The 24,080-nt window shown below is 37.1% G+C and overlaps 1 protein-coding gene across 7 annotated transcripts in view; it reads left to right on the top strand.

Annotated features, from left to right (window-relative positions):
- The window catches only part of CMSS1 (cms1 ribosomal small subunit homolog), a 371,764-nt gene extending 347,888 nt beyond the window's left edge, over positions 1-23,876 (top strand). For 6 of the 7 annotated variants that reach the window (XM_063101195.1, XM_063101233.1, XM_063101187.1 and 3 more), the window contains 8 exons: positions 6,611-6,682; positions 8,469-8,598; positions 12,282-12,341; positions 13,641-13,743; positions 17,764-17,824; positions 18,262-18,349; positions 22,118-22,206; positions 23,614-23,876. In XM_063101195.1, the coding sequence (XP_062957265.1) occupies positions 6,611-6,682; positions 8,469-8,598; positions 12,282-12,341; positions 13,641-13,743; positions 17,764-17,824; positions 18,262-18,349; positions 22,118-22,206; positions 23,614-23,697 (687 nt within the window). In that variant the 3' untranslated portion in view covers positions 23,698-23,876. The remainder of the gene's footprint in view (positions 1-6,610; positions 6,683-8,468; positions 8,599-12,281; positions 12,342-13,640; positions 13,744-17,763; positions 17,825-18,261; positions 18,350-22,117; positions 22,207-23,613) is intronic. The other variant, XM_063101202.1, reaches the window with a different exon arrangement.
- Positions 23,877-24,080: the final 204 nt, after the last annotated feature.

Here is a 24,080-nt window from a genome sequence, read left to right as displayed (position 1 = left end):
AGCAGCTCTTTTAGCCTGTTATGGACAGAATTCTGAGGGTCCAAAGGCCTCTCCATTTTATTTTCTGACCCTGTCAGTCCAAACTAGTGGTGTTTCTGCATATATAACTCCTTTAAAAAATGTATGGGTCACTTGTGAATTCTTCACTCCATTAGGCAGAAGTCACACCCATAAATAGTTTCCAGATAAACCCTTGTCTATCTTGGGCCCCTGCTGAGTCAACTGAGAGACAGTACCCCTTAAGCTTTCTAGAGGAATATTGTTTGAGGAAGTCTGTGAGGCACACCCTTAATTTCTTTAAAGAGATTTTATGTGACAATAATATTCTGAGGCACCACCTTTGTTCTTTCTGAGGTCTGAACACATGATTTAGTGGTCACACCCTTGACTTCATCTTTAATAGTCCTTCTATCAATTTAACTCTCTTCTTTTGCATTTTACTATAGCCCCAAGAGGAAATCAGGTGGCACCTTTAACACTCTTTGGAAATCTCCTTAGCTAGATTACCCTTCTTATTAGATACATTTTGTACTTTCCATATAACTGCAGAAAACAGTATTGCAAAAAACTTTCTACCACTATATAACAGGGATTCTCTTTCTTCCAGTTTCCAATAAGATTTTCCTCACTCTCTTCAAGCCCTCACCCTCAGTGTCTTCAGTGCCCAAAATATTATGAACAGTGTGTTCAGGCACACTATTCTTCAATCACCCTATTTCTGACACATTTCGAAGCACTGTCCAAAATCAGTACACTCCCTCCAGGGTACTGTTCAGCATGCATATCATTAACTAAAGTTCAGTTTTTGTTTTAAAGTTCTTTTATTTTGGTAAAATTAGTATACAATAAAGGTACAAAATGTCAAATGTACCTTTCAATGAGTTTTTACAATACATACCATTCTGTAACACAAAGCCCTGTCAGGATAAAAAATAGTATCATTATCCCAAAATCCTTTTATGAAACCTCCAAGTCAGTCATCCTTCCAAACTTATTGCCCCAGAGGCAACAACTTTGATGTTCTGATGTTTTTCCAAAAAAAATTGTTTGCCTGTTCTAAAATTTCACATAAATGGAACCATACAGTGTACACTCTTTTGTTCAAGGCTTCTTTTGTTCAGCACAGTATTATTTAGATTCATCCTTGTTGATATGTAGTGTTTCGTTCTTTTTTTTTTTTTTTCCTGAGCATTTTAGTCTGCTAGTGCTGCCATAACAAAATACCCACAGACAGGGTGGCTTAACACATTTATTTCTCACAGGCTGGAGAATGGAAGTCCAAGATCCGTATGTCAACAGGTTTGATTTCTCCATAGGCCTGTCTCCTTGGCTTGCAGATGGCATCCTTCTCACTGTGTCCTCATATGGCCTTTTCTTTGTGTACATACATCCCTGGTGTCTCTTCCTCTTCTTATAAGGACATCAGTCATATTGGATTGAGGCCTTACCTTTATGACCTTATTTAACCTTAATTACCTCTTTGAAGGCCCTATCTCTAAATACAGTCACATTGGGGGTTATGGTTTCAATATATGAATTTCAAGCAGACTCAGTTCAGTTCATAACACTGAGAAATATTCATTTATATGAATATACTAGTTTGTTTATCCATTCTTCTATTGATGGACACCTGGGGCTATTTCCTATTTGGGACTATTATGATGAATAAATCTGCCATGAACATTCTCATACAAGTCTTTTCGTGAACATATATTTTTATTTCACTTGAGTAAATACATGACTCTTGCTGACACATGTTTAGTTTTATAAAAACTGCCAGATCTTTTTCCAAAGTGATTGTATGATTTTGCACTCACTATCAGTGTATGAGAGTTTTGGTTACTTTATATGTTTGTTGGGATTTGGAATTATCGGTCTTTTAATTTTAGACATTTTGGTGAGTGTGTATTTAATAACTTTGACCAAGCCCAAAAGAAACTAAAAGCCAGTTCTAAATTGTTTTCATTTTTATTTTTCATGGCTGGCTAGTAACAAGGATCAAACCCTGGACTTTAGTGTTACCAACACCACATTCTAACCAACCAAGCTAACTGGCCAGCCTGTTCTCATTTTTATAATGAATATACTTGTTTTGTTATAAAATGGCAATTCAAATTTTTATTTCTGCCAATGTAATAATCATACATATCTTTTTAAAAAGTCAAACACTATTATAGGTTTTTAATGAAAAAATAACAATTCCCTTCCTTACCCTCATCCTACTTCTTGAGAGAAAAACCTCAGCTTTTCAAGCTCTTTTCCTTGTTTGCTACTTTATAGTTTATACTTCTGTTTCTTGATTTATCAATTTCCGACATAATCTCCTAACTTCCTGACATAGTATATGAGGACATGGCTCTTCCATCTACTTCCTGTTCCCTCTCCAATTGCTCCTTCCCTGCCAACATAATATTCCAGTTTGGTTAAAACAGTTGTCACTATTACGTTATTACGACCATGGAAATATTGTTCAGTGTTGAGAAAATGAGAAGCTATAATCATCTCTCCTTTTTTATACAACTTTTTATTTTCATGGCATTAGTAATTGCTTCATTTTTTTTAATTTGCCTGGCTTGTTGTGTTCCTATTGTTAATTGTTTCCATATGTTCCAACATCCCATCCACATGCCCACGAATAATATTTTCCATGTGTTCAAATACATCAGTGATTTTTTTTTCCTGCAGACCTCCATACTCCTATTCCACTCTGAATTGTTTATTTTTTAGGCCCACTGAGCAATGGAGACCTCTTAACTATCATTCTGCGATGCCCCTTCAACAATCTCCTTTTTTTTTTTTTTCCTGCTAAATTCCATATTTTCCTTTTTCTTCGTTTTGCCCTTTTTTGTGCTGGAACACAGCCTTCAGTATCTGCAGGTAGAAAGTAAAATTTTTGAGACTTTATATGTCTGAAGATGTTTTTATTCTACCCATACATTTGATTGGTAGTTTGGCTAGGCATAAAAGTCTGATTTGCAAATAAACTTTACTTATGAGAAGGCATTGTTCCATTGAACTCTAGCATCCATTCTTTTTCCTGATCCTTTGTATTTTGTCTGTTATTGTTTTTCTTTTTGGAAATTGTTAGATTTTTCTTTTTTTTTTTTTGGTCCATGATTTTCTGAAATTTCACAATGTGCTCCTTGGTATGGGCGTTTTTCCTACTGCACACCTGATGGGCTTTCGGTTTGGATTTTTATGTTCTGGAAAGTTTCTTTCAGTTCTGGAAAGTTTTTCTTATATTCTTTGTTTGATCATTTCTTCCTCTTCTTCTGTGTGATAACTTTTATTGGAATATCGAATCTCTTGAGCTGGTTCATTTTCTCACCATTTTTCTTCCTCCCTTCATGTCTTTCTTGGAGATTGCCTCTACTTTATCTTGAAGCTTTCCTCTTACATTTCTTATTCTAACTTTGTTTTAATGTTTAAATGTTTTCTGTTTGTTCCTTTTTTAAAATAGCATCTTGTTCTTATTTCATGACTACAAAATCTTCCCTTAGGTCTCTGAGGATATTAATTGTAATTGTTTTAAAGTACTATCTTTCTTTCTTCCAGCTTCATTTTTCTTTTTATTTGTTTGATGTCATATTGGAGACTTTCCTTAGATGTCTGATGAACCCCTGCTGTCTATTCATATTGGAGAGAGATACACTAAAAAGTTGATGGAATGTTTTTGTGCATGAGGGAGATGTACTTCATGATAGGGTGATAGGATAACAAGCTGGATTTTTACTGTGGGACTGCCAAGTATCACTCTCTTGTGGCATTTTTCTTAGAAGAGAAGCATTCAGTAGTCTTCTGCCTCCAATATATAAGCCTGGTTCAAGCTTCTTGTTTGCAATATATGGAATGGGGGCAAGAAACAGAAGTGAGCCTCAGCCTCTGCCCTCTCTCTCCCGTACCAGACTTAATCCTCTTGATCTCTTCAAAGAATAACACTTCGGTCTGCTGCCAGGAAGGGCAAGGTAAACGGAAGTAGGAATGGATAGTTGCTTGGCTGCCAGGGTAGGAGATTTAGCCGGGGGGGGGAGGGGGGGGACAGAGAGAGGGCTAATTATAATTATTTCAAATATAAACTTTCAACCAATTCCTTTCTTTTCAACTATTCACTCTGTAGTACCTTGGGCCTCCAACTACTGAGCCTTTTCAGAGTCGAACAGGTTAAACAGACTCACTTATTACTAGCTTCTACCATTTTATAAACCCAGGTGCTAGCTTTCTCTCTCCTAAGTTCTTCCATCCAGTTCTAAACCACTTTCAGTTTTCCAAAAAGTTGTCAAAATCTTGTCACTACTGTTGTCCTCTCTCCTGGTTTCTTGGTCCTTATAGATTTATACATTTTCAACACCATTTATTTTCAGTTTAGTGGCATTTTGAGGTTGATTTGCCATGTTTAACCAGGAGAATAATTCTTAAAGGATATAATTTTTGATATTTAAGGAACTGAGAACATGTCACAATTGCTTCACTTAAAAGCTATATTTTTTTCATATATTTTTTGTCAAGTGTGATTCTTCAGACTACATATTTAAAATTGCTATGTTTCATATAAAGAAATGGTGTTATTTATCAACTGTCAAAGTCACATACTGTTGGAATTGGTGTCCAGAGATGGTTAGTGGCCTGGCCTGAGTCTTCCGTATCTTCTTACACAGTCTCTCTGAGAGTAAACATTATCATTCATAAGGCAGCTGACTAAAATTAGGCATTTTCAATACTGTGGATTTGGATTTCTCCATAAAGCCATCTCTCTGCTATGGAAATTGCCCCATAAGCTTGGCCTCTTCATTAACACCCTACTCTAGCCAGCTGAGGTAACTGATCTCAGAAAACAAATATTATATTGCATTTCTTTTAGGGTGATCTAAGAATTTGAACCAAACATTTAAACCTGATGCAGTATCTTGGCTAAAGTAGTTCATCAAACATGTTTTTTTTTCCTTTGCATGATTCATAGAATTGAAGAGTCCATATCCTTACAACTGAGCTCATTTCTAGATTTAATATATGTCATGTATGAGTTACTTGTCTTTGTGAATCTAGTATAAATACAGTCAGCACATTGAACATACTATTAGAGAACACCCCTATTTGCTAAGTAAGAAAATGTAACAGGTTTCTAAATCTGCTTCCCAAAAACCTTGATACTGGTGAAGAGATACTGCAATATGCCTTGAGGGATCTGCTAATCATATCCAGGCCTTTGCCACAGGAGCATGGGCTGAATGTTGGCCTGATCTATAATTGGACTCTTATGACCATCTGGTAGTTTCTGTGACATATTAGTGGCCTTGGCCCAGTTTCTAATTGGCATGTACAAGCATCAAATTGCATGTATCCACATCCACAAGACAGCTTAACTTTCTAAATAAGAGAGGTCATAATATCTTTTTCTTTAGGCATGATGCAGTTGCTCTTTGCAGGTTTTTTGTTTTAACTGAGAAGAAGCTAAAATTTCAAGATTCCCATGTTACTTTAATCCTGAACCTTTTGAATCCACTTCTCTACTAACTTAAAGAGTCTAGAAACTGCTAGTCCTTGGCCATGTATCTTGAAGAAATTATATAGCATTCATTATATATCTCTACCTTCAAGCTATAGCCATTCTTAATCTACAAGCTGTCTGCAAGCTTTCGTAGAAAGATTCACCTGTAATCATTTTAAACACAGCCAGTGGAGACAAGATTGCTTTAGTTAGTAGCCTACCAGCTTAAACTGAGTACTCTCTAGTTGGAACGAAAACTTCAAGGGAAAACACAGAATAAGTTTTCACTTACATTTTATATTTTACTTGGCAACTTGTTTTAAAATGTTGTATAAAAGATCCAGCACAGGAAACATTTTATACTCCTGCTTATGATTAATAAATATGGAATCTGGGGCATTCTATTTTATAAATCAAGGTCTTAGTCCAAATTTCCTGTTTTTCTACATTTAAAAAAAAAACTCAGGGTAAAAATAGCATTGAACTCTATAGGGCACTTAGGGGTCAAGGCAACAGGCAAAATAGATCACTCTGGATGTCATGGTGCTTGAGACTGTTATCAGAGCATTAGCAGAGACATTTTTTGTGTAGTCACTACAGAAAAGGCATTTGGTACAGCTGGTTTTATCAAAACATATGTAAATATATCCTACTTTGGATTTTGCTTGTTGAAATGAGGAAAGGAATGAATAATACAAAATAATAAACAAGTGACTTGGAAATGCAGGCTCATACACAGCTAGTTCACGGAAAACCCCAGTCACTCTAGTCAAAGACTGTCTTACCACATCTTAATTTTAATCACATCTATTTCTGCCTATACTTTACAAACTCTTCAGTCTTTAATACCCTGCACCACCACACCAAACATACACATATGCTCACTCACACATTTGATCTTTGTTCAAAGATTTTCCAGTCTTAAGTCATCTGTACTTTCTGCCTTTCTCAAAATCTCTCAGCCCAGCCTCTGCGTAATAACCTATGGTGAGTCTTCCAGCATCTCTCTTTCTGTAGAATATTACCAAGATACTCTGGAGAACACATACATGGTAGAAATTTATATCATTAATTGACACTTCATCATATGAAGGTGAAAGTCTTCTTGTTTGTATTTCTTTATAGCCTAAAGAATGTTTCTTGATGCAACCAAAGGAAACAAAAGAGGATGCCACCAAGACCAGGAAAAGGAGAAAGGTAATAATAATAATTTCTAACAGTGGTATAGCCCCAAATGGTTTCCATCACATTTTTATATATTATCGTTTGCTGAGGCAACTATTGTAATTCCCAGTTTAGAGGTACAGAATTGAAATATTTGGTGAGGTTTGGTGACTTTTCTAAGATCACTAGGAATATGTTTCCTAGTTATAAGTTTCTGTTAAAGCTGAAAATAAATTCTTCTGACTCTTTTTTCAGTCTTGTGGAGCATCTTTGTTACCTGTCTTTTGTTTTCACTGTAGTTAAGTGTCAGACATAGGTTTCTAATTCTAGAAGGAGCCCAGAGCTATCCTACCCACTGGCCCTTCTGTCTCTGTCCAAGAAAAAAAAAAATTACCAACCTTTTTTTCCTACTTATTCCAGTTTTTAAGACCTTACACCTTTAAGTATTAATAAAAAGAAAATAGTAAGTAGATGAAGGTAGTATAAGGCTTTTCTAATTTGGAACCATAACTTAAGGCAAAAAGCTCCCCTTCCATTTTCATATTTCCGTGTGATCATAGGGAAGCCTCTGTTGCTTCTATACAAACTTTTATACTGCTCAGCCTTGAAGAAAGTATGGTTAGCTTTGACCTTCTACCACAGTCATGAAAACAGCAGTGTAATTCTCTCCCTGCCCAGAAGGTTCTCCTGCTGAAGTCAGCAGAGGAAATATGATTGGGATCAGAGGAAAGAAGATGGACTCAAACCAGTTACTTACAAGCAAGCTTTTAGAAAACTGAGAGTGTGTGTGCATATGTTTTCTTTTCTTGCAAATGGCCAAATAGGAAGATGAGAGATGCCAAATTGGCTGAGGTTTGGCAAGTCCTTAAAAAAGTGACTTTAACTTCTCTTTGATAGTTTGTACGCTAATGGCCTTGAGGAGTGTTAACTTCTTGGTGGCTCAAGGTCATAACTGTAGCTAGGTAGTTTAGCCTTGGCTGAGGTCATGCTAAAATGTGCCCACTGATGACATATTTTTAAGTTAATTCCTTTGACAGAACCTTGACCATTCTTGGCAATGGTATAGAATGAGGATAGTGAGGAAGGAGGAAAAAAAGCTGGAGTGGGAGGCAGGTAATGACTTCTTTGGAACTTTGGTGAAACATTAGAAAGAAGCAAGAAGGGAAGTTTATGATGAAAAATGAACTGTGTGTTCGTAGTACATTGCAAGCATTCAATAAATGCTACACAAATGAGTTCAAATCAAAATAGATGTTGGAAAGTATTTCCTGTAATATCTGTTCTAGTTTCCACCGGGCCACATTGAGTCTGTGTGTTTTGAAGACTTGAGAATCAAGGGTGTAAAGTCCTACTTTTTTGGTAGGCTCCTATGCTGAGATTACTCCTGTAGGTTTTGCTCTCATGCCAGAAATCCAAACTGAGAATCAGCACCTCAAAAACCAGGTTAGACAAGAAATTCTTAAAATTCTATCTTCCAGGAATACAGATCATCTAAGGCTAAAAGAGGTTTTCATAGCATAGATTTCTTGACTTTTAACAGAAAATAATGTTCTATTATGAAGACTTCCTGCAAAAATTTCAGTTCTAGAATTCGTAGACCAAGAGTTACAAGGAGCTTTTAGATCATCTGTTTGTTTTTCAAAGCAATAGTTAGGCACAAGAATTATTCAGTAAGATCTCTCAAGGGTATTTATTGAACTCACATTCACAATGGACTTTCACCAAAAGCTTTGTGTTAAATAGCCAGAGGAATCAACCTATCCTAAGTCAAATGCCATTCTAAGATCTGTCTTCCCATCTTTCTTCTTTTGTGTCTCAGAAGAAAATTACTGATGTTCTTGCAAAATCAGAGCCCAAACCAGGGACACCTGAAGACCTACAGAAGCTGACAAAGGACTATTACAGCAGCAATCGCTCAGTGATTGAATTAGAAGAACTGAACCTACCAGGTACAGCCAGGCTTTGGTTATCCTAATGATGAGGAGCAAAACAGGTTTATCTTTACTCTACTACATGTTCTGGTTCGGTATCTCAGCCAGTAAATTAATATATTTTCCACATGCTAGTACTCCTTTCCACAATGTAATAGCTTTAACTGTTGGATGATTTCTTTATTAGGATGCTAAAAGGTATTTGTGATTATGTTTTCTTTTTTGTTCAAAAGGCTAACTGGGGTGTTTTTTTTGTTTTGTTTTGTTTTGTTTGTTTTGTTTTTTTTTTTTCAGCAGACTCTTCAAGGAGTAAGAATTGCTTTTTTTTTTTTTGGCAGCTGGCCAGTACAGGAGTCTGAACCTTGAGCTTGGTGTTATGACACCATGCTGTAACCAGCTGAGCTTACCAACCAGCCCAAGGAGAAAGAATTTCTAATAAGGAAAGAAGTTAAAGATAAAGCACACACTTAAAAGTATAGATATGAAACATTGATTTGCTCACCCTTTGTAGACAGGAACTTTAGCCTTAATAAGCATCTTAGTTTTGCTGTTGTCTTTGTCATGGGTTTCTAGTCATCATGATTTTTAGAGTAGTGTTTCAGGTTGTAGCTCAGACTTTTTCAAGCAAACTATATAAAGATAGGAACAAAATTCTGCATTCTTATCAAGGCTGACACTTTACCCCACAGTGATTCTTAAGCATACAGAAGTTTGAAATGTACTGCCTTAGAGTATTTACAATTAAGTTAAAAGGTATTGCAAAATTAAAGCAACTAATTTTAATTAATTTTAAAATTATGATGCATCCTATAACTGTTTAGGGTGGGGATGGAAGAAAATAGATGTTGTCATAAAATCAAACCATAAAAAGTGTGAGTACCACTGCTTCAGATGAGCTATTTATAGTCTACCAGCGATATCTAATACTGCTTTTGGAAAAAGTCAAGGGTAGCTTGATTTCCTTTTTCCATTACAACTTTATGCTTTCTAGAAGCTTGAGAAACTGACTCTGTTCCATGAATTTTTATAATTCTTTTGTGATATGCTTTTTTTAAAAATGCAGATTGGGTTTGGCGACATGAGCGCCCTGTCTGTTTCTTTTCCAAGAAGATTACCCTTTAGGGAATTGGAGTGCATTTGCACATGAGCAAGATCTGGAGTTTTAGACTTACTGAGCCCAGACAGCTCCAACAGCAGTTAGAAATCACTCTTCTCAGCACACCAGTTCCTCTGGCATGAGAGCTGTGTCCTGATTGCTCTATCACAGGATCCAAGGGTTACAACAAAACTCTTTTTCAAGCCGGTTCTGAAGTTTGGCATTTACTGTGATTCCATGGTCAGTTTTCCCTTCTAGCTCTTTGTTAGAGAATACCTTGAACTTAGGATTTGTGACTTAATGGGACTGCTGCTATTCTGTAACCTCAAGGAACATCATAAACCTTGATCCTCTCTGGAATTATAGAGTCACAGGTCAGAAGAAACCTTTAAGAAGTCATTTGAGTTCCATAGTGAATTTGCATTACATTATTCTTTTATTATAGTTCACAAATACAGTTAGGCAAGAATGTGTGGCCATGGGTTAGTTTAGGGAGGAAGAAAAGTATGTTAGAAAAACTGTTACAGCCAAAAAGAACAGGTTTTCCTTTTCAGTTAACACTGTAAACTAAGGCATCGTAGGAAGGTTTAGGAGAAAAGGCCCTAGTCACCACACTGATGAGATCAAGGACAGAGAGGATGTCTGTGCTAGGTGAGGAGAGAGGAAGAGGTCACAGGTTATTTGGAACAGGCTTAAGGCATAATTACAAGGAGTCTTCAAAAAGTTCATGGAATGATTCTCATTATCTTTTAAATCCATTTTTCCACAAACTTTTTGAAGTACCCTTGTATAAAGTAGATATAAATAGTGAAGTATTGTTCCTAATTAGTTTGTCAAGTGTCTTACTTGGGTTTGACTTGAGGTTGGTTGTGTCTTTAGGGAAGGAACATGTCTTCTATTAATATTATGCACTGTACATTGTTAATGTCTTACACGTGGGCATTTAATTAGAGGCCAGAGTCACCCAGAGCTAATTTACCTCTCTGCTGTCTTCTGAGAGCTGCAGTGTGGTTTAGATCAGTGATTCTTAAATGCCTATAGGCTAGCTGCAACCAAATTACCCAGGCATTTCTTAAAATGCAGACTCCCAGCCCCACCCCCAAGGGATTCTCTCTATGCAAAAGAGAGTCCATCCAGGAATCTGTATCTTTCGTAAAGCTCTCCAGGTGAGTGATCATATTCAACCTCAGGAAATTACAGTTTTAAAGACCATGTAAGGCTCCACAAACAGTGTAGGAGGCAACATCTTTGAAGTTAGTTGCATAATGTGAATTACATGTGCTGTGTCACAATATAAATTTTATTTAATTTAGTAATAGTTTGCTCCCTAACACTCTGCAGTGCTTATTGACAAAATTTCTTGCAGAGGGACAGGATAATATTCATTACGTTGCTTTATACAGCTCAGGTGCAGAGTTAGTAATACTACATAACTGCTAGACCATGATCATCATTGGTCAGGCAAGGCCCCTGTATTATTTAATGTGTTATGTTGTATTTTGATGCATTATTCTCATTCTTCCCCAATCCACAAATATGTCATGTTATATATGTATGTACATTTTAAATTTTGTCTAAATGACTGGTTTTCTCATTCTGTTTCTTTCTTCCCTTGACACTATTCCCAGATATGTCTACATGGCTTTATGCACATCTATTTCATTACTTCCAAATCTGCATACTATTCCAGTGTTTTGGTCTAACACATACTGTTTATCCATTTTCCCGCGTATGGACACCTAGGTTGCTTTTAGCACCCCAGTATCATAAATAATGCCAGGATGAATATCTTGGGTGTGTCCCTTTGTAGACCACACAAGAATTTCTTTTCATTATTTTCCCAGAAATAAAATTATGGGGTCATAGGGAGTATACATCTTAATATTACTACTTTCCAGAATAATTATACCAGTTTACACTTCCACCTACAGTTCACAAGAGTTCCCATCACCCTACATTCTCAACAACATTTGGTACTATATACATCTTTGTAACATTTGCCATTCTAATCAATGTGTAAAGTGTTATCCCATCTTGTATTAATTTGCACTTCTCTGATTAATGGGTTTGAGCATGTCTACACAAAGCTGTTAGCCACTTCACTTTGTCCTTGTGTATTGCCTGTTCCGTGGATGTGATAAATAAGGGTGCTTCAGTAGCCTGCTGAATGATACAACAAGCTTCTATTTCACTACTGCAAGAAATTATGGGCTGCTCCACAAAGGGCTAAAAGTTTACTTGTTGCTGCTGTTATTTTAAATACTAGATAACATTTTATTTATTTATTTATTTATTTATATATTTTTTAAGATGACCAGTAAGGGGATCTTAACCCTTGACTTGGTGTTGTCAGCACCACGCTCACCCAGTGAGCAAACCGGCCATCCCTATATGGGATCCGAACCCATGGCCTTGGTGTTATCAGCACCACACTCTCCCAAGTGAGCCACAGGCCAGCCCTAGATAACATTTTAGAATATATAATGAGCCCCCAATTCGCTAATGTTTTACAACCTTGTTCAAAATGTGTCATTCACATTTAATCTATTTTGATTGTGTGTTTGTTTACAAAATTCTCTACAAAGTTTGTTTTCCATATTTCCAGACTCCTGTTTCCTGAAGGCTAACGATTTGACTCACAGTCTTTCATCATACCTAAAAGAAAGTAAGTAAACTCTGATTTTTTAAAAAAATTATTCCCCAAGTTATTATTCAATTAAAAAAATAAGGTCTGTCTCTTTAAAATAAAAACTTTAAAAACTCCATTTAAAATCAAAAGTTTCCACCTTGGCCTGGCCGGTTAGCTCAGTTGGTTAGAGCGTGGTGTTATAACACCAATGTCAAGGGTTCAGATCCCTAAACCAGCCAGCTGCACCCAAAAAAAAAAAAACAGTTTCCACCTTAAGTGGATTTTGTTGTTGTTTTTTAATTTGTTTTTTTCTTTTAAATAGCTTTTAAATTAAGGAGGTTTTTTGGTCCATCTTGATATTAATTTTTAATTTATTTAAATTTATTTTTGTTTTGCTCTGGCTTTGGGTATTTGGGTTTTGGTCTCACTTTTTGTTTGTAATGCAATAGAAGTATTGGCCTAGGAATCTATAGAACAGTGTTCTAGTCTCAGGTCCCTTACTAATTAGCTGATTGATCTATGACAAGTCACTGAGTACTCCCCTGGACTTGATTTTGTTATCTGAAAAGGAAGTTTGACTATGTGATCTCTATTCCAGCTGTGAGATTCTGAAATTCTGTTCACAGGTTCAGAATTCAGACTGTAGCTATTGCAAAACCAATCTAATTTGATCTCCTCAGTATGGATTGTATATAGCTGGAAATAACTAGATTATTCATTTAAAGTGGTCAATTATTTGTGGTCAGCAATGATATAGTCTAGATGTAGAAATTTAATACTCTTCTTTTAAACTGTAAGCAATTCTGACGACACCCAACTTGAGTTCATAAATCTTTCTCAGCATCAAATTCAGCAAGTATAAATCCAGGTAATAAAAGAATCACCCTTACTGGATTATTAGAACTAGAGGAGAAAATGCATGTAAAGTGCTTAACACAGTGTCAATGTTCAGTAAATATTTAGTATTATTTAAATGTCAGTTTCATTTTATATCTTTATGTGTGTCCTTTTAAAATTTAACATCACTGAATCAGAATTCTTTTCCTGTTGAGTCAACATTTTCTTCAAGCATCAAACTTCAATTAAAATTTTGAAAATGTATTATTCCAAATTTTTCACTTAATTCTAAAATTAGTCACATTTAGGTACTTGGCACATTATGTGTTTTGTGTCAAAATTAATTATATTTTAATCTAATATCTAGAATAACCAGAAAATAGAATTATAATTTTAGATTATAATAAATTGTGCTCATAAGAGTTAAGTGGAGAATACTCAACTTTGGGGGCTCAGTTTTGCTATATTTAGAGTAATTTCATTATGGTCTTTTTTCAGTCTGTCCTAAGTGGGTAAAACTTTGGAAAAAGCACAATGAGAAGAAATCAGTCCTGATGCTGATCATCTGTAGCTCTGCCGTCCGCGCCCTGGAGCTCATTAGGTTGGAAGCTTCTCCTCTGTTATTTCGTAAATGTTTTCTGATATGTCACCATGCTAATATATTCTATGTGCTAGGGATACAGTAATGAACAAAAGAGAGTCCCTGCTCTCATGGAATTTATGTTCCAGTGGGGGTGACAGACAATAAACAAATAAAGACACATTATAATGTCAAATTTAGTGACAAGTTAGGTAAAGAAAAAATGAAGCATGGCAAAGGGATAGTGGATGAGGACTACTTTAAAAAGGGTGGTCACAGAAAGCTTCTCTAAGGAGATGAAACATGAGCAAAGACTTGAACGAGTGAAGAAGAGAGCCCAGCAGCTATCTGGGAGAAGAGCATTTCAGGCAGAGGAGACAGTAAGTGCAAAGGATACTGCAGTAGGAAGTCATTGAGAGATTTTGAGCAGAGGAGTCACAGGATCTGAATCATCATATAAAGTATTGCTTTGGCTGTTCTGTAGAGAACACACATTGTAGACAGCAAGGGTAAAAACAGGGAGAAAGTACCAGAAACAAGTAGTTAGAAGTAAAAAATGGAAGATCTGACTTGATAACAAGAAACGATAGAATACCAATAAACTTACCGAAATCTATGTAAACATCATATAAGGTATGCAGAAGATCTTTAACAAACAAAAAGGTGTACCATACCCTTAAATAGAAAGATTCAGTGTTGTAAAGATGTCTGTTTTACTTAGGATAATCTGCCATTGTACAGATTCCCAATAAAATTCCAATAGAATTGTTTTTTAAACTAGATAAACTAGTTCTAAATTCATATGGGAAAATAAAAAAGTAAAAAATGGGCATGGAAATTCTGGAAAAGAATACTAATGAGAGGATATTATTCCTATCAAATTACAAACATATATATATATATTACAAAGTCTCAATAATTAAAATAGTATAGAACTGGTACATACACGAAAGACAGTTCAAATCAGTGGAACAGAATTGAAAGTTCAGAAATAGACCCAAATGCTTACAAAAATGTAGCATATGGCTAAGGTAAATCAGAAATGAGCAGGGAAAGATGAATTATTTAATAAAAGGGGTTGGAACAACGGGGTAGCCATCTGGAAAAATAAAGTTGGATTCATATCTCATTTCTCACACCAAGATAAATTCCAAATGGACCAAAAATTTAAATATAAAAATTTTGTTTTAAAAATAATTTGTCAGTACTTTTGCTAAGTGCTTTCACATACCTTTTCATTTACTGTACTTTTTGTAGAGTAAACGAAAAGGCTTCCACTGGGCCAGGTGGTTAACATTCAGCTTTCAGAGAAGAACCATCAGAATAAGATGGGATTGACTGGAACCAGCTCTCTCTGGGAGCCAGGCTCCAGGCCAGGCTATGACAGGAGACAAAGAAAACTCCAAGTCATGAAGAAAAAGGAACTTGGTCAAATAGACTAAGGTATAAGTGTATACACTCAGTAAAAGATATTCAACACCTATTTTCTTAAATGAACTGATCTAATCATTAAGTTAGAAAAGTAGTTGTTAAACTTTAAAAGTCCTTCAAACCTTCCATTCTCCACCTATACATACACATTAAGTTTTATTACATACTCTCCCGGTAAAATAGAAGTGTTTCTTTCAACTGTTTCTGCTGTAAACATAATTGATCTTCAAGACTTCAACTGCTCCTGGGCAGCTGTACTTGCTGATCCTGAATCATAGGAGTTCACTCTGACTTTTCAGTGCTTTAAAAACTAACACCACAGAACTTATTTCAGATTCAAATACAAACAGCAAAGAGGTTGGCCTGGAGGTGGCTTCTTAAAAACAAGCTGTCAAGTTGATTCAAGCTTCTACTGTATATAAATTCCTTTCTGAGGGGTATAAAAGCATTATGTTGTCATACTTCATTTACCAGTTTTCAGTATTTTTCTGTGTCCCCAATGATATTACGATCCATTTCAAGGTTAGGTGATTTGTAAAAGGTGATTTCTAAGCAGGCACAACAAACCCTATTCATAAAGACTAATGTTTAATAAATCTAACTATTGTAAGAACATCTGTTCTCTTGAGAGTCATGAATTATGTTAAATTGTCATCCTACTTAACTTTGCCACGGAGAAAGCTAATGTGTAAGTAAAAACTTAAATGAAACAGAACTTGGATGGCATGATTCACTATTTTGCAAACTCATATATTTCTACTGGTCAATAATATTTCTCAAAACATAATAATGACATATAAGGGAAAGCAGTATTCCCATGTTAGATCTATCCCCAAATATCAATTAAAAGATGGTTCACTCGTACCCATTTCTTCTCAAGACAAAATTTTAGGTGACATATAGAAATACATGCAACAAATAAAAACAGGTGGTGAAAAGAAAAAGTAAAGATCAGAAAATCAGGTGAAAACAGCTAAGATTAGTGCTCAAGATCACTTCCATCAAGCCCTGTTCAGTCACAGAGGACAGACACCCCAACTGTGGGCATGCACTTTCCAGCAGCCAGGATAATTTGGGATACATTACCAGTTGTCAGATTCATGACATTCCCTGGGTTTAAAAACAAAAGGAAAGGGCCGAGCCTGTGGCGCACTCGGGAGAGTGCGGCACTGGGAGCGCAGCGACGCTCCCGCCGCGGGTTCGGATCCTATATAGGACCCGGTGCACTCACTGGCTGAGTACCGGTCACGAAAAAAGACAAAAAAAAAAAAAAGGAAAAACAGTTCTCTGAGAAATATAGCTTCTCCCATTGTGACATAGTGGCAGCATCGTCAGTATTATCTCTACAGTAAAAACAATGGACAGATGATGTCATGTGGCTGTTGACACAGCAGCTGTTGGTGCGGGCTGAGGATCTACTCCCAAAGCGGAGGTAGTAAAAGCAGTCATGTACGGTACCAGCCAGTGTGGTCTCAGCCCCCAGAGCCGACTGTCTGAATTGATTTTGATAGATCCAGGGTGTCAAACACCGAGAAACTAAATGCCTGTCCTACATGAGGCCAGAGGGTGCAAATTGACAGCCTAAGAGCTAAGTTTACCCCACAGGTATTTTGTGTTGAAAAAATTTGAACAAGTTGCCCATATTTAAAATTCAATTGCACATATAAAAATCTGGATTTCTGGTTTCTCTAAAAATCAGAAGGTCCTGTACCACTGGGCCCATAATCTGACATCATAATAACGGGCTGGGCTGGGCTCTGGCTGACCCTTTACAGGGGCACACACTTTACAGGACACACTCTCTAGTTCCCTTCAGTCCTCACACCCGCTCCCATAGCTCTAATTCAGCCAGTCCTTTGTGTCAGTAGTTTCCTTTCGTTTTTCTCCTTGCTTCCTCCCTCCCTCCTTCCTTCCTTCTTTTCTTTCCCTTTGGCCAAAGCATTTCCACATATAAAATTTTACAGAGAAACTCAGTCTGCAAAGTAGACAAAGGTGGGGCTGCTCTGCTAGAAGGATGTAAGCCCTCCTTCCTTTAAGGTTCATCTGCCGGCTCCCTGGCTCAGCCGCCACTGACAGACCTTTGTAGATGCCCTTGGGCTCCACAGAGCACAGGCTGACATCACCATTCTAACACAGCTCTTACAACCAAATTCTGTATGAGAACTACACTGCAGAGTTGGAAGATAAATTCTGTGCCAGAGACATGAAACACAGAAATTCTGTGTTACAAGTGATGGGCAGATCCATGTTTTTCAATAATCAAGAAAGCCTACATGAGGTTACCTTTGTGTAGAATTAGAAGCCAACCCAAACGCGCCTGAATAAAAAGCTACCCCACTTCCAGTGCAGGGATGGACTAATCTGAAAATTCAACTTTTTGTGTATGTGTACTAGGGTACTTCAAAAGGTTTGTGGAAAAATGGAATTGAAAAATAATACTAATCTTCCCATGAACTTTTTGAAGTACCCTCATATATATACGCATACATATGCACACATGTACACACATTTATGCACACATTCTTTGGATAAAGCAAGACATAATGCCTAAGTAAACAAGGCCCAGAATGAGTGAATTTTCTTAAGTATTAATCTATTCCTTTTCATTAGGTCGATGACAGCATTCAGAGGAGACAGCAAAGTTATGAAGTTATTTGCAAAACACATAAAGGTAAGCAAGGGCCTGTGGTTCCTGATGAGAGATGTAAATGATCCCCAAGAACCACTCCCAGACCTCAGCTTTTTCCCTTCAACCTCTTCTAATCTTCTTAGCAAGTGTTTTCTTTGCTGCCTTACTTATATGACATATTTAACAACCATTCTGTTTTTTTTTTTAATTTCATGCCTCTATATACCCATCTTCCCCCACAGCAGTCACAACTACACCATGCTCAGTTCTAGGACAGAGGCTGAGGTTTGACCTGTGGATTCTGGAGGGTTTACCAGTTTTCTGGGAAGATGTTCTTCTTTGCCCTGGAAGTTTACCCTAAACAAGTGTAGCCCCATTTGCTTTTTACTTTCTTAACTTTGAGATAAAATGCTCTAAATTGGCCTATGATTGCACTTCCTTAATGACTCTTCCTTTTCTTCTCCTCCATATTGGGATAGGTCCAGGAGCAGGTAAAGTTGCTGGAGAAGCATGTGGTGCACCTGGGTGTAGGAACACCAGGGAGAATTAAAGAGCTTGTTAAACAAGGTATGAAAAGAGGGCAGTGATACTCCTACCCAGTGCTGGGAGTTTGCCTTATCCCATGTGAGTCTGGGAAACCACATGTGGGATACAGAGAAACCAGACCTCTGAGTTAATTCAGTAATTGGAAACTCAGCCTTCAGTCTCTGAAGCCAGCTGGCAAGTATAATGCAATAGGGAATGATAAGGACCATGGCAAACTGAAGTACGTATGCCCACTTAAACACATTCAAATTTCACTTGCTGGAAGCAGGTTATTGGATCCACACAGTCTTCGTTCCGTCAATTTGCAATCCCTGGGATTTGCAGAGCTGTGTGTGTTGACTATTTCCTATCGCTTAATTGAGTCTTCATTCCCCAAGATTCCCATTCTGGTTGAGGGCTGTTATATGAGGCATATTGAAACACAAATGCAGTTTCTATGGATGAAATACAGTTATCCCAGAATATTTCTCCTCAAATGCATTTCTCTTTTAGTGCTTTCCTCAGAAAATATTCCAGACAACATCCACTAGGTTTTTATAGTTTGTTCATTTATCTCTAAGCCAGTAGCCTAGGAGCCTGCTAACCTGTCGATGATCTTATTACCTGTTCTACCTACCAGACAGATTTAATGATTTCTTTTCAATACTCATTTCCAAATTCCTTATTTAAAATAGTAATAGAACTTTGTTTTATAATTCTCTGGAGCTATTCCTGGATTATTTTATGTATCTAAAAGTAATGTGTTCATCAGTATATTAACTCAGTATAGAGAGATGGTTATTTGCCAAGAAGAGTTCTGTGCATATACAAAGAAGTAACTTGGCAGCCCCTGACAAGGAAGGAAAACATTTTTTAAGTTCCTGCATGTACTTAGTGCCATGCTTACACCCTTACAAAGGAAATCTCGTTCAGTACTCACAGCATCGTTACAGGCTAGCATTCTTAATACTTACGAGAGAAAATTGAAGCTCAGAAGGGTTAAGTGACCCCTCCCAAGGTCTCTCAGACCAGGCCTTTCTGGTTCCAGAGCCTTTCCCCCCTCAAGGAGCTCCTAATCCTATTGAAGAGCTAAATGTACATAGACTGGGACTGAGAACATGAGGCTGTAAATGCCAAGAGCCAAATGAGCACTTCTAAGTCCTAAAGGAGTTGAAATGAGGGAGAGATTGCTATGTTTCCCTGAATCTGCAGGGAGGGGTCTTTAACTGGTCTTGAAGTATGGAGAGGGTTAAAATAATCAGGAAGAGTCAAGGAAAGCATTCACGAATGAGAGAACAGCCCCTCAAAAGAGGGCAGGCAGATTATACATGGTGTATCAAAAGGAGACAATGAGTAGGCAATACAGTGTTGAGGTTAAGAGCCCCTGTTATGGACTCAGACCTCCAGGTCCAAATCCCAGGCCCAGCAAATTACTATCTCTGTGACCTTGGCAAGTTACTTAACATTTCTAAGCCTGTTTCTCTATCCAAATGATAGGGATAGTAATAGTACCTATCTCAAGGATTGTTATGAAAATACAATGCCAATAAATAGTTGAGCACAGTGAATGTCACACCCTAAGCACTCAACAATTACTAGTTATTATTTTTACTAAAGATCTAGACCAACTTTCTTGCTTGGAGACTTCATGGGCTATAGTAGCAGGTGATTCCATTGGAAAGAAAGTTGGATTGTGGAGGGAGGACCTTGAACAATAAGCTGAGGAGTTTGGATTTTTATCCGTGGACATAGGAAGGCATTGAAAGTTAAGGAACAGAGGAGAGGCACCCATAGTCCTTCTGTGAGACCGAGACTTAGGAGAGATTGGCTGGGCATCAGGAGAGAACAGATATGGTCCCTGCCTTCCCCTCAGCTTTTATCCAAAGATTCATCTCTTCCCTTTCTGGAATCCAGATATGTTTGTGTGTCACCAGACTCCCCATGTAACAGAACCACTCTTCTCTGTATGTAAAAGAGAGGGAGGGAGGGAGAGAGAGAGAAAACAAAGCTGTCCAGACTGTTGAAATTAGATTTCTACGGAGTTGTGAGAACTCTGTGTGAAGGCTTATTTCATGTGGAAAAATTATTTAAGGAGCTGTTAATTTTTTATAATATTAATGAAAATAACTTTTACTTCTGATTCTGATTGCATGAATGGTTTAACATTCATTAACCACAGGTGTTAGGCTACATTCAAAGTGTTTAAAGAGAACAGTCCCAGCACTCTAGAACCCGAAAACCCTACAAAGAGAGAGACCAATGGCACATAACTCATTTTATATAGCTGTTTATGACTTAACAAGATGTTTATATGTTTGATATATAAGGAGAGTTTCAAGACGTCAAAAGATATCCCATGATACTGGAAACTGTACAATTAAAGAATTACATTGTTTTAATTTAATAATGAGGATTTTGTGACTATAAAAAGCCTCTGAAAAATGCAGAAAGGTGCAGAGAAGAAAATAAGTTACTTTAGAGATAGTTAATAGTGTTAGTTAATATTGAATATATTTCTTTTCAGTCTTTTTTCTCTACATTTATATATTAATTTTTATCAGGTGGAGATCACAGTACATGTCATAACTTTATAACCTACTTTTTTCCCTTACTGTATTTAATGAAGACTTTCCTTGTCATGAAATAGTTTTAATTTTTCATTTGTAATGGTTACATAATATTCTATTGTAAAATTATATTGTTTTTACAATTCTATTATGGTACGATATTTGGGTTGTTTCTATCTAGTGTTTTGCTATTATAAGTTATACTACAATGATCATCTTGCTAGTAACCACGTTTAAGTTTCTGACATTTTTTACAGGAATATGTCATAGGAGGAAAATTATTTTATCAAATAGTAAGCATTTTAAAACTCTTATTATATAATGTCCAGTTTCATTCCAGAGAGGCTATACCTATTTCCTCTCCCACCAGCAGTTAAGTTATTTTTAAGGGAAGACTATCAACCCATTGTCTTTCCCAGTTTACCATTTTTATTTTAATTTTGCAGAGAATTTTAAACAAGCAGCACTTTAATTGTAAGAAGCAGGAAAAAGTATTTGGGGCAGAGAGGAAAATACTGAAATGACCCCAGGGAAAAGCTGAGGGGAAGTGCTTCAGGTACTGTTTGCACATGTGACATGTAACAGTTTGGAGCAATGGCTGTGTGCCCAACTCTGAGACCTCTGAATCCTGAGACCTCTGAGGACTAGACAATCCCTGAGGTCCCATCCAGCCCTCATGTTGCATAATTATCTTCTAGGTAGACAGGAAAACAAAGAGAATAGAGTCCCTAAGTGATTTACCAGCCTCATCAAAGGGTTGCTGACTTTGAATAGAGCCCATTCATCTTAACTTCCTTTTCTGCCTAAAAACGAAGTTTTAGGGCAACCCTGTCCTCATCCTTCTCCCCACTCAACTCCTCAGGGTCATGCAGACTCAACTGGACTCAACTCCTCTGAAGGGCCACTACCCCAAACTGCAGGATGCAGCTTACCATAAATCCTTGTCAGGAGTGACACTCCACCTCCTGGGCCTTCGTGAAGTGGAGGCTGGGCCAGCACGTAGCTCCAGATGAGCTTAGCAAGGGCAGCGGCTCTGCTTTCCTCACAGCAGTTGTGAGATTATGAGGGGAACACGTCTTGAGTTCCATGTTTGTTTTCCATCAGGCAAGGGCAGCACTTAATGTGCAGAGAGTAGTTGCTGGGGGAGAAGACAGCAAATGAGTCCAGGGAAATAAAAAATCATTTTAATAAGTTTATGTCATGAGGCCATTTTCTGTGGCAGCTGTCTCCCTGTCTCTTTCAGGTGGCCTTAATTTGAACCCCTTAAAGTTTCTGGTGTTCGACTGGAACTGGAGAGATCAGAAGTTGAGGAAAATGATGGACATTCCCGAGGTACCGTGTAACCAGCAATTTTTTTTTTTCAATTTGAACTTGAGTTCAAACACACTAATAAAGTCTTTGACATGGGGAGCCAGCACATTCTGGCTTTTGAAGTGATTTCTTTCTTTAACTCAGATAACTACAGTTATGAAGGCCACCTCATCCCCTCATACATAACTGTACTTTTTCCATGTGTTTTACAGGAATCAGCTTTGTTGCTTATTAAATGGCCAATTACCTCTGCCCCACTAGGGACCACATCTATACTTTACCTTAGAGAAACAGGAAGATTTGAAGGACTTGACACTTCTTGTGTCTTTCTTTATAAACACAATCATCTTTGCCTTTCATCCTTCTATGTGCACTTTGGGCCAGGGTATGGAGAGGGAGGACACAAATCTCCACATCCCCAAAAACCCACTTACTTAATTTAGAAAGCTATTTTGGTTTTGTGAAGTGGGAAAATTTTTTAGTGTCTCAGTGGATTAGAACTGAATGATTGAATGACTCTGTGGGCACTGTATTCGCTCATTACATATTTATGAAAGCAGTCCATTACCATCACATTGTGAAACATTGATTTTGCCACCCACTATGTTATCATGGGGCTAATTTTTCAATCTAGCCTGATGCTTTGAAGTAGCTGTTGGGGAAAAAAAGGTTTACACAGTAATAAACCTGGCTGCCAGTTACCAATCAGGAAAAAATTGTGGCAGTAACTATCAAAGAAGCTTGGAATTACTCCTGCAAACATGCTGAATGAATTAATTTACCACATAAAACCATATCCCCTGAATGACCAACCATGATTATAATTGATCATTGAGTTATATTAGACATCAGTTCATGTCAAAAAACAATTTGTCCAGTTTCCTGCACACAGAATCATATACTCTGCATCCTGAATTGGCAGGTTTTTCAAAACTGGTTTAACAAATTGGATGTCAGGCATATGAAGCGATATCTGATTATTTCAGTTATAATGTTAAATCTGAGTAATCCACTAGTTTTCTAATTTATAATAATGAAAAATAGTGTAAAAAATCTGCCACCCATAGTTATTTTTATTATGTTGATGTCATTATTAGTAGTTATCCAAGGCAATAAAATCCTATATCGAAATATATATAATCTGGGTTGCAGAAACCACACTTTCGAATCCCTGAAACAGCTTTGAATGACATTTTGTTTTGAATGGCTGCAAACAAAAGGGCTCTTCAATGAAACTGATGTTTTATATAGTAATTCTTCCTTTATTTATGTAAATATTTCAACTCTGAATGAAATTTAGGTTGAGACTTTTGCCCTCTCTGATTCTGGCCATAACAGCTGTGTAAATACCAAAGAGTCCAAATGGTTAGATTTATTCACCAAGATTGTCTTTGTTTGATCTTAACCTTTTTTTTCCCTCTAATTTAGATAAGAAAGGATGTTTTTGAACTTCTGGAAATGGAAGTACTCAATCTATGCAAGTCAGAATCTTTGAAGCTGGGCCTTTTCTAAGTCTGGATCCTAACGAAGATTCTAGTTTTCACAGTGGAATTTGCATCTTATTTAATGACTCTGGCACATTGCAAGTGCTCAGTAAATATCAGCCATTATTTTATGTTAACTGCATCACCAGCTGGATCACAGGGAATATTTGATGGGGATTCTTTGACAGAAATAAATCTGTTCTTTTGTCACCTCCCTCCAATAATAAAGTATCACTGCTTACGTGTGATCTTTGTTGAGCAGACAGAGTTTTTCTCTCATCAGCTGGCCTCTGATGTCACCGTTCAGAAGAGAAAGAGCAGCTAGAGACTGTGGCAAGCCCCTTATCTCTCTGAGCCTCAGTCTCATCAGCTGCAAAATAGGAATGATACCTCACAGAATTGCTGAGGATT

The sequence above is a fragment of the Cynocephalus volans genome, chromosome 1, assembly GCF_027409185.1.
Source record: "Cynocephalus volans isolate mCynVol1 chromosome 1, mCynVol1.pri, whole genome shotgun sequence".
NCBI lineage: Eukaryota > Metazoa > Chordata > Mammalia > Dermoptera > Cynocephalidae > Cynocephalus > Cynocephalus volans.
The sequence above is the reverse complement of the archived record's forward strand: the minus strand, read 5'-3'. Positions and strand labels throughout refer to the sequence as shown.